We start from the raw sequence: 11,807 nt of genomic DNA, 5'->3' as shown, positions 1-11,807 counted from the left end.
GCTAACACCTTCCCCACACGTAACCGACTTCCGAAACCAGAATTTGGTTTTGTAGACCTTGCCTTATCATTTTACGGTTTTTCCGTAGTTTTCCAGAATAAACTATGGTGGCGACTCAAAATCTCTTTCTCAAACTTATTTCCTTTTTTGGATCGTCGTCACGTCGTAATTTCCGGTTGCGACAGGTAGGGGGTAATGATGAGGGAAAGTATAAGAGAAAAGAAGAAGGGAATCGAACGGTGGAAGGCGGGGAGAGGTCGAGCCAAACGGTGGAAGGCGGTGAGGGAGAAGAAGGACACCAAACGGTGGAAGGCAGGGAGAGCTCGAGCTGAACGGTGGAAGGCGACGAGGGAGAAGAAGAAGGGCACCGAACGATGGAAGGCAGGGAGTCGTCGAGTCGAACGGTGGAAAACGGTGAGGAATCGAGCCGAACGGCTGAAGGCGGTAAAGGCTCGAGCCGAACGGTGGAAAGCGGTGAAGAACTGGAGTCGATCAGTTGAAGAGTTACTATCCTAATTGTTGTAGCAGTTAGGATGGGCGAGAAATATTTATAGTAAATAAAGATATATTTTGGGGAAATATTCAATATAAGATATTTATAGTAAATAAAGATATATTTTAGGAAAATATTCAGTATAAGATATTTACATTAAATAAAGATATATTCTAGGAAAATATATAATGTGGGCAAAAAATAATAAATATAAATAGAGCTAGTTTCTATTGTTAGGGGGAGGTTTTTGATTATTGAGTTTGTTGGCAGACGGCTAGAGTCCTATGAGGAAGGTTATGCTCCCAACCATTCTTTGTAAAGAGAATTTTTTTGCTATCAATAATAGAAATTCACTCATTCACTATTCTTTTGGTTTACTGTGAGCGTTGATAGTTAGGTTTCAAACCCAGGAACCTAACAAACCACCATCACCATCCTCCAAGCTAGGGGTATCTTTGTTTCCACCTTTTTTATATTCATCAAATAAGGGGGAGAAAAGCACAGAAATTGCGTTAAACAACAACTCTTAGGAGAACTCTAAAACTCTGCAATGCATTGGTTATTTATTCATCATTTATTTTTACCACAATTCCATTGGCTCATTTCGATGATTATATATATCTTCGTGTTTTATATATTTGCCTTAATAACTTAGTTTCATTCATCCAGTCCAATAATGACTTATGGAAGACATAAATCATTCATAACATATTTAACTGATAAATACTAATGCTCTAATGCCATAATATGTCGTGATTAAATGCATGTTGTGATGAAAATAGACTATAATATGTCATGTGATTGAATGCCTGAATGTTGTGATGAAAATAGACTATCATATTCAAGGGGAGTACACTCCTTAAATCCTAAAAAGACTATTTTAATATATAAATATTTGTGACTGAAAAATCTATGTCTCATAACATATTCTGATATAACATCTATGCTTTGATGAATATAAAATAACTATATTCTGCTCTGATACATGAATGATTAGTTATTTCATTTATGTTCTGAATCAATGCTTTGATAGTTACACCATAAAGCCATGATATAAATTTTCACATAAAAACGCTTTGAAGAAAGTTGTTGAAAATCTCTCATTTGCTCTTATACTTTTTACAAAAATATTCTTTCTATGATAAAAAGGTCAAACAATTCAAGGGGATCTAGGAGTAAGGGGGGCACACCTAAAATTCACATCGTTTAGTAAGCTAGAAAAACTTTGACAATATCCAGATGTTTTCAAAATCATCATTTCGTTTAGCATGAATATTTGTTAAACATAAAAAAGAGAGAAATTATTGAGACAAGATCTTCTGGAAAAACTAGACCGTCCAACAATTTTAGTTTTGAAGTTTAACAATAAGCATGAAACGAAATATCTTTCTAGGAAAGAGAAGCATCCACTTGACCAAAAGCATCAAGGTTTTTAAAATGAAAATATAAAGTTTCATACCAAAAGCTACACAAATCATCCAAGTTCTAATATAGAGTCTTTTCAAAGTAAGAACATGCAAAATAATGTTTTCCTGAATTTTATATCATCTAACATGTTCATAGGAAGCCTTTAATCAAAAGAAAAGCCTACATAAATCCCTTATGTTAATATGCTTAGAAATTTCTATTCATGTGAGAATTTTTTTTTTTGTTGGAAAGAGTAATAAAGTTAATTGTCACAAGGAAAATTTTTGTTACTTGCTTTAATTATGTATTTTTCTTCTTTTTATGTTGTGATGAACTAAACTGATGTATACTACATGATATTTTCAACCTGTGTTGGATGATTCTAAAGATAAAAAATAAGTTATTATTTTCCCAAAATCACAATTGTATAGTCATGGAAAATCGATATTATTCTTTTCTTTTTGTGCCAAAGGTTAAGATTCTTATCAAATGCATATATATGTTATCTAGGTTGACGCAAGTATGTTTTTGTTAAAATAAACAAACTAATATATTAATAGGTTATGTTAACATTGTCTTTGAATTAAGAGAAAGAACATACTTCTATACATGGAATCTTTGATATTGTTGTCATTTAGAACATAAAATATACTTGATATGAATATTTACAAAATATAAGAAAAAAAGTAACTAAGACCTTATTTACATTACTAAGTATATTATTTTTAAATTGATACAAAGTTTAATTGTTTAGAATATTATTATAACTTGTAGTATCAGTGGCAATTATTACTAATTATTTCTTACAAATTTGTTGTGTTATTTTATGTTTAAATTCTTATATTTTATATCATAATAAATTTAATGATTGATATTATTTAGTTTGAATTGTTTTTATAAAGTTGGATAAACTCATTTAAGGTTAATATAACTTCCATATGTTCATAATATGTTATTTGTCTAACTACTAGTGAATTGTATTATATAAAATAGTTTTCATTATTATTTGTCTAACCATAAGTGTCAATGTTATCTAATGAAACAAATACATACAATCATATTCACAAATATTATAAATTTATGGAGGAATGTAATATAGAATTGACCAAAAAACTTAAAATAATTAAATGTGAGTTTTAATTTACATTGATCAAATACAATTTTGAATATGTAGATTTTGAATGATTTATCTCCATTCAAAGTATTAAACATTAAGAGTGATAAACATAAACTTTTGAAGAATGTTTTATGACTTGTAAATTTACGTAGTTTTATTTATAATAAATTATATATTTGTTTATCTTTGTATTAGTATTAAGATTATGATATTTGTATACTTAAACATTTGTTTATATACTTAAATACATTATTAACTTTTTAGTAAACTACGTTAAAAATGATAACATTAATAGAAATTTAAATTTTTTTAATAAATTGTATATTTGTTTATCTTTGTATGAATATTAAGATTATGATATTTGTATACTTAAACAATTGTTTATATATATTTGAATACATTATTAACTTTTTAGTAAACTACGTTAAAATATAACATTAATTGAAATTTAAAAATCTTTATTTATGAATTGTGTTTATATGCATGAAAAAATATAAGAATATATAAAGAGAAAAATAACTAAGACAAATCAAATATTAAAAAAGATAAACTTTTCTTTGTCAATTAAGACTATAATTAACCAGAAAATTAGTTGTAGCTAAGCTTTATTGACAATTCTTTCAATTCACATGGTATGGAAATTATTTTTGTTACAAATTTAATTGATATGAAAAAGTCACGCTTTTTACATTATTAGATCTATATTAATTATATAACTAACATAAAAAAGTACAAGATAACTAATATTAAAAATGTGTGAAGAACCATTTATTCATATATTAAAAAATTTATCGAAAATCATTATTCAACCTTTATTTTATAACTTTTTATGTATATCACCTTCTATTTCCAAAGGAACTAGATCCAATTCAAAAAGAACTATAGTTCTAAAACTTTAAATGTGATTCCAAACCTATCACAATATCTAATATCATATGTGTAACTCATGTTACAAGAATATAAAAAGAACGTAATATAACAATTTAAATTTATCATTAACCTATTATTTTACTAAAGAATTATGTTTCACTTCTTCAATTATAACTTAAGTTATGCAAATCCAAATTTCATAACATCGAATAACATCATTTAGAGTTCATACACGTAATCTAATTTAATTATTTAATTTTGATAAAAAAATAAAACATAACTTTTTTATCATTAAGATGAGTTTGAATTTAACATTTAAAATTATCTATTTAATATTAATTATAAAAAAATTAATCTTGAATTAGTTTGGTTACCAATTGTAAAAATATAATAAATATTTTTAACAATATCAAAATCCAAATTTTATAAACACTAAGTAATATTCAACATCACGTCTAACCCTAGTCAAGTTCAATTGAGTATTAATTAGATAATCAATATGTGTTTGAATTTGGATAACATTTGAAAATGAATTATTAAAAAAATATTTAATTAATAATTGGCTACAAAATATAATAATGTAATAAATATTTTAGACAATATCAAAATCCAAATTTTATAAAGTGTGACTTCAATAATATTTAACTTCACGTCTAGGATGAGACAAACTTATAAATATGAAACCTAATTATTTTATTATAATACAAGCTAAGATATAAACTTTTTTAAGGTGAGAGATATTCTATGGAGTCTTTACCACATAACCTATAAAATTATCTATTTTATATTAATTATGAAAAATCGTAATAATTTATTAGTACTTACTAATTATAAAAGTAGAAAATAATTTTCATTTGACATAAAGACATTATAAAAATCTAAATTTTATAGCACTATTTGACATAGTATCCGATGTCACATTTAACAAGTGTCTAATGTTATGTCTGACATAAGATTCAAAAAAATATAAAATAATCTAAATTTTTAATCATTATACAAGTAAAGATTAAGAACTTTTAACATGAGTCGGGTTGGATTGGGTATTAATCAATAATTAAGGTGAGTTTGCATTTGGATAACATTTAAAATTATCTATTTAATGTAAATTATAAAAAAAAAGTTAATCTTTAATTAGTAATTAGTTACTAATTATAAAAATATAATAAATATTTTTAACAATATCAAAATTCAAATTTTACAAACATTATTTAAGTAATATTTAACTGTCTAATATTAAGTTCAAACAAACTTATAAATGTAAAACTTAATTATTTAATTATGATACATGTTAATATATATATATTTTTAACATGAGTGAGATTCAATTAAGTTTTGATAAGATAACTTATATAATTATCTATTAAATATAAATTATGAAAAACTGAAATAATTTATTAGTGAATACTTACTAATTATATAATTTTCATTTTAATCATAAAGATATTGTGAAAATTTAAATTTTATAACAGATTTTGACATAGTATCCTATTTCACATATGAAAAATATCTAGTATCACTTCTGACATAAAATTTAAACAAATATGAAATAAGTTAATCATGATACATGTAAAGATTAATTTTTAACATGGGTTAGGTTGGATTGAGTATTAATCGGATAAATAAGGTGAGTTTGAATTTGGATATCATTTAAAAATATCTATTTAATATGAATTATAAAAAAAATTAATCTTTAATTAGTAATTGGTTACCAATTATAAAAATATAATAAATATTTTTGACAATATCAAAATTCAAATTTTATAACCGTGACTTAAGTAATATTTAACATCTTATGTAAATTTTGTTAACAAACTTATAAATGTAAAATTTAATTATTTAATTATGATACAAGTTAAGATATAGATTTTTTTAACATTAATGAAATTCAATTGTGTTTTGATCACATAACTTATATAATTATCTATTTAATGTAAATTATAAAAATCTGAATATTTTATTCGTCATTACTTAATAATTATAAAAGTAATAAATAATTTTCATTTTAATCATAGAAACATAATGAAAATCTAAATTGATAGTAGTGTTTGACATAGTATCTGAGGTGTTGTCTATCATCATATTCAAACAAATATAAAATAATCTAAATTTTTAATATGATATAAGTAGGAAGGATTTTTAACCTTAGTCGGCTTGAATTGAGTATTAATTAGATAATTAAGGTGTGTTTGATTTTGGATAACATTTAAAATTATCTTTTTAATATGAATAATTAAAAAATATCTTTAATTGGTAATTGGTTACCCATTATAAAAATGTAATAAATATTTTTGACAATATCAAAATCCAAATTTTATTACCTGTGACTTAAGTAATAATTAACTTCACATCTAGGATAAGACGAACTTATAAATATGAAACCTAATTATATAATTATGATACAAGCTAAGATATAAACTTTTTTAACACAAGTGAGATTCTATCGAGTCTTGACCAGATAACCTATAAAATTATCTATTTAATGTAAATTATGAAAAATCATAATAATTTATTAATCATTACTTACTAATTATAAAAGCAATAGATAATTTTCATTTTAATCATAAAAACATGATGAAAAATCTAAATTTTATAGTAGTGTCCAATATGATATCTGATGTCTTGTTTGACATATTATCTAACGCGACTGACATTAGATTCAAACAAATATAATATAACCTAAATATTTAATCATGTTACAAGTAGAGATTGAGAGTTTTTAACATGAGAGGGGTTTGATTGAGTATTAATTGGATAAAAATATCTATTGAATGTGAATGATATAAAATGTAGTCTTTAATTAGTCATTGGTTACCAATTATAAAAATATAATAAATATTTTTGACAATATCAAAATCCAAATTTTATAATAGAGACTTAAGTAATATTTAAAGTGACTTCTAATATTAGGTTTAGACAAACTTATAAATGTGAAACCTAATTATTTAATTATAATACAAGTTAAGATATAGACTTTCTTAACATGAGTGAGATTCAATGGAGTTTTAATCAGATAATCTATAAAATTATTTATGTAATGTAAATTATAGAAAATCGTGATCATTTATTAGCATTACTTACTAAGTAAGACAATCTTTATTTTGATCATAAAGACATTAAAAAATTATAAATTTTATAACTGTGTCTGACATGATAGCTGTCATCTGACGTCACGTCAGACATATCATCTGAGGTCATATTCAGACAAATATAAAATAATGTAAACTTTGAATCTCATTGAAAACTTTTAACCCGGTCGAATTAAATCCTAATCGGACAACCTATAAAATTATCTATTTATTTAATTTTTTGAGTGAAAAATAGAAAATTACATCTTTCTCTCTAATTTTTCTTTGTGTGAAACCTAACAGAGAATACTAAGAAATACAAAAGAAGAGAGAGGATGAGGGTAAAAAGGGAAAAACATTTGGCTTAGGGTGTGAGCCTTTGGTGGGATCGTTGGCTCCGGCAAAAAAGAAAGCATACGGAATCACCAATCGCCTCCAAGAGGGGCAACGTCCTATATACGCTGTCGTTTTCAACTTCCTTGACTCTCGTTACCTCAACGTTTTCGTCACTGTTGGTGGCAACAGAGTACACCTTCTATTTTTTTTCCTCCACTGTCCTTTTCCATTTCATTCCGAAAGTTTCAATTTTTAATGTTTTTTTCTCCTTCTTCTTAGATTACTGTTTATCAATGCCTTGAAGGAGGGGTTATTGCTGTTTTGCAGTCTTATGTGGACGAGGATGTAAGTGAACATTTGACTCTTCAGTCTCTATTTTCTCTAACTTTGTTTTGTTTTTTTTTTATTTGTCTGTGTTCTAAGGTTTGTTTCACTTTTTATGTTTCTATGTGGACCAGAAGGATGAGGCTTTTTACACTTTGAGTTGGGCATGCAGTGATGAGGGGAGTCCATTTATTGTGGCTGGAGGAAGCAAGGGGATAATCCGAGTCATTGATGCTGGCCGTGAGAGCATATACCGGGTATTTTGGTTGCAGTAATGAACTCGTGATAATCTGCATGAAGCTTTTGAACATGCGATTATAGATTTTTTATATTTCGGTGGTGATTGTAAGAGATTATATGGAGCTTTTGTCGGTTTATTTTATATAAAAGCATTTCAAGGTGGTCTTTGATTAATGGTAGCTCTGTTTACTTTAATTTTTATGGTTAAGTACTTTTTCTGAATTTTGTTTTCGTTAGAAAAAAATACTGGCGTCCTTGTTGGAGTTTAGTGTGAGCTTATTAAAGTGGTTCATGTCTTCACTATTCATTCTTCTTCGCTTATTTTAAGAAGCTTAACCGAAAAGTGATTCACAATTAACTTCATGGATAAGCTTTTTATTGTTGAACCAGTGCTTAAGTTCTTACTGAATCAAAGCTTAATAAGTTTTTCACTCATGTGTGCCCGCCCTTAGTGTTGATTGTTAGTTGGGATTTTTGAGGGCATTACTGTAAGCTAAATGCCTTTGAATGTACATTTTTTTTGTTAATAATGTTGAAAATGTATTGGTTGTGCTCTAATCCCTTCTGCTACATAACATGACATCTCCTCTCTGCAGAGTTTTATTGGCCATGGGAACTCTATAAATGAAGTCAGAACCCAAACACTAAAACCATCGCTTGTGATATCTGCAAGCAGAGTAATTGGCTTCTCCACATTTTAACTATTTAAACAATCTTTTGTTTCTCAATAATGATATTTAAGGTTGATCAGGACGAATCTCTTCGGTTGTGGAATACTCAAACTGGAATATGTATCTTGATATTTGCAGGAGCTGGAGGACACCGCAATGAAATCCTAAGTGTTGTAAGTGTACTCTCCAGTGTATCTCGTCCTTTTTATTGTTTACTTACCTACCTATTCGTAGCTATGATATATATAATATCTGGATTTTGGAGATTAGCCCAACTAATTTTATGTTTCTTTCTGTAGGANTTTCATCCTTCGGATATATATCGTATTTGTAGTTGTGGCATGGATACTACTGTAAAAATATGGTCTATAAAGGGTAAGATATTTTGTTTAATGGTAGCTTCTTGATGCTACCTGACTAAAGATGGCAGAGTGAAACAAAACTGAAGTAGTTGTTGATTGATATTAGATTGGTAAGAGGGCAAAATGAAAAAAATCATAGCTCTTTCATCAGTTATAACGAAAATGAATAAATAAGATAAAATTGATACTTTTTCCACTAGGTGGAGTTGATTACGCGGATTAAATGTCACCATTGTTTCAATATTTTTAGGAAAGTTATTTAGGGTTCCTTGATCTTCCATCTCCTCTGTTTATCCATCTATCCTTCTTACATATAATCAATTATTCTTAATGGATTCGATATACATTTTTTATTGTATCTATGATATTTGTTTCATAACAACATATGCTGCAAGTAGCAATTATTTTTGTAATTCGTAAAAAATTCTTGTGTGCAACATTATACCTGTTTCTGTTTACACATTCAGTCAATTGTGATGTACCAACTCTATAATTATCAGTTTCGTTTTAATCCATCATGTTCCTTGTGTTTATGCAGACTTCTGGACATATGTAGAGAAATCATTCACATGGAAAGATCTTCCTTCAAAGTTCCCAACAAAATTTGTCCAACATCCTGTTAGTAACAACTTATTTTTGGTACATATCATTGATCTTTGTATAATTCCTAATTCTAGTGATACCTATTTTCAGGTATACAGTGCTTCGGTTCATGTAAATTATGTTGACTGTACTAGGTGGTTGGGTGATTTCATCCTTTCAAAGGTGAGTGATTGCTCTTTGTCAGACTACCCTTCCTGGTGGAATTTAAATGTTATGTTTGTTGTGGAAATAGTATCAGCTTCACGTATCTTATGTAAAACAGTTGTTTCTGATACTATTTTATTAAAACAGCAAATTAAATTTTGAAAATTTTTATGATAAAACTTTGGTGTTAGTTTGTATGGTATAAATTTTAACGACTTTCTTTGGTAAACAAGCTGAGGTAGCTTTACTGAATTTGATGTTTCTACAGTTATCCTTGATGCTCATTTTAAGTAGGAAATAGTCTTCAGTGAAGTTTCTTTGTCTCAAAAAGTTTAATAATTTGGAGAGAAGTTAGGAAGGTTTTTGAGGAATTCCTCATTTTGGGCACTCGACAATGAATCATAGTATCGAGTTTTCCTCCTATTGATATAGTTAATTTGCTAATTCCTTGAATAATGGATCATTTTACGTTTCCAGAGTGTTGATGATGAAATTATGTTGTGGGAACCTAAAGTGAAGGATGAAATTACAGGAACGGTTAGTTATGATTTTTTTTTTTTTTTTTTATTATTATTATTATTATTATTATCTTTTTTCATTTGTTTTATGATATGTAAGTTTTAATCAGCGTCATATTACTTTTTGTGCTCTGTGTGGATTTTTAGGGTGCAGTTGACGTCCTTCAGAAATACCCCATTCCTGCATGTGATATCTGGTTCATCAAGTTTTCATGTGATTTCCATTTCAACATAGCTACAGTAGGTAAAAGTTTTTGCTTATTTTTTAAATTTATTGTTTTCTCTAGTATCTACTACAGTTCCAGTTCTATAGTGTGATAGGAACTATGGATAATTGGACAATTTGTTGAATACATTCTGACAATTTTGACTGGTTCTTTTTTATGGCAAGTCTGAGGTAATTTCAAGAATTTACTTTTGTTTTATGTTAATTTTTTTTATTTTCTGGGTGTTTCAGGTAACAGGGCAGGCAAGATTTATGTTTGGGAATTGCAGTCATGTCCTCCTGTACTTGCTACAACGTATGTTGTCTATCAACTGATTATTTCAAGAACAAAACTTAGAGAAAGTTATATTGATGGTTTTTGTAGTTTTCAATCAGAATTTAAGTTTTCATCTCCACAATCTGCAAATAAATATATGCATTAAAAAGATTATGCAAATTTCTGAGATGAACTCCAATTCTGATTGTAAAAAACAGTTCAAANAAGGCTTTAAAAAATTGTANCTAAGTTTTATAGTTATTTCAATTCAAAGGTCTTCTACTGTATAAAGTTCTTATGCTTAGTCACCTTGTTCAGGTTGTCACATCCTCAATCAAACTCTCCGATCAGGCAGACTGCTACTTCCTTTGATGGAAGGTAATGCTTGATATATTGATGATGATTCTCATATTTTTGGTGCAATATTCTTGTAGTTTTTAACTATAGTCCTCTGTTGTGTGTTATGTTGTAGTACTATATTGAGTTGCACTGAGGATGGGACAATATGGCGCTTGGATGATGTTTCAAACTCTTCAACCTAACTTGCATACATGCATGTCAAAAAATCAGGAACTTGGTTTATTGCGTGTTTGTTTATTTTGGTTCGATAAGCCTTTTAATGTAAAAGGTTCAACTGAGAACTCATTAGAACTTTGACGTTGTTTTAAATAAAATTGAGTCATGCATGTTGCCGGTTTATACATTTTAGAGATCTTCAGTTCGAATGCTTCTTTCCCCTTTAATATATTATTTAATGGAAAATACTTTCGAAATGAATTAGGGTTTTGCGTGTGAAGCTCGTAATTATCTTCTATGGTGGGAGATGATTTGTTAAGGGTGTTTGAGTTAAATTGTTTAGTATGTCGTCAATGTTTTCTATATTCGAAATATGCTGTGAGTAGTTGGTCAATCGTTTTCTTTGTTTTTCAGATTAAGTTATCTTTTAGAATGGAAATCAGAGAAGTATATGTTGACGTATTTGTTGCGATATTTTCCGATTTTCCATAAAAGTAGTAACATTATGTTGTATTATTTTTCAAAGTGTTTTTATTCCCATGTTAAAGGGTGTTAAGGTTGTTTTTTCATAGGATGTGAAAAATCATATTCTGATCTCATTTTAAGTTTTTACTTTTTTTCATTTTAAAATTTATAAAATATTTATAAAAACATTATTT

General features: G+C 27.5%; 1 protein-coding gene across 1 annotated transcript; it reads left to right on the top strand.

The window, feature by feature from the left end:
* The first annotated feature begins 198 nt into the window (after positions 1–198).
* Positions 199–11,340, top strand: LOC106779651 (polycomb group protein FERTILIZATION-INDEPENDENT ENDOSPERM-like). Its single transcript, XM_022776654.1, has 14 exons — positions 199–444; positions 7,278–7,478; positions 7,568–7,633; positions 7,747–7,869; positions 8,449–8,529; positions 8,604–8,696; positions 8,823–8,898; positions 9,424–9,503; positions 9,579–9,650; positions 10,110–10,169; positions 10,298–10,394; positions 10,608–10,671; positions 10,951–11,010; positions 11,105–11,340. Exons 1-14 carry the CDS (start codon positions 199–201, stop codon positions 11,172–11,174), a joined length of 1,389 nt encoding a protein of 462 aa, XP_022632375.1. The 3' UTR covers positions 11,175–11,340.
* Positions 11,341–11,807: the final 467 nt, after the last annotated feature.

This window comes from Vigna radiata, unplaced genomic scaffold (genome assembly GCF_000741045.1).
Source record: "Vigna radiata var. radiata cultivar VC1973A unplaced genomic scaffold, Vradiata_ver6 scaffold_165, whole genome shotgun sequence".
Classification (NCBI taxonomy): domain Eukaryota; kingdom Viridiplantae; phylum Streptophyta; class Magnoliopsida; order Fabales; family Fabaceae; genus Vigna; species Vigna radiata.
The sequence above is the reverse complement of the archived record's forward strand: the minus strand, read 5'-3'. Positions and strand labels throughout refer to the sequence as shown.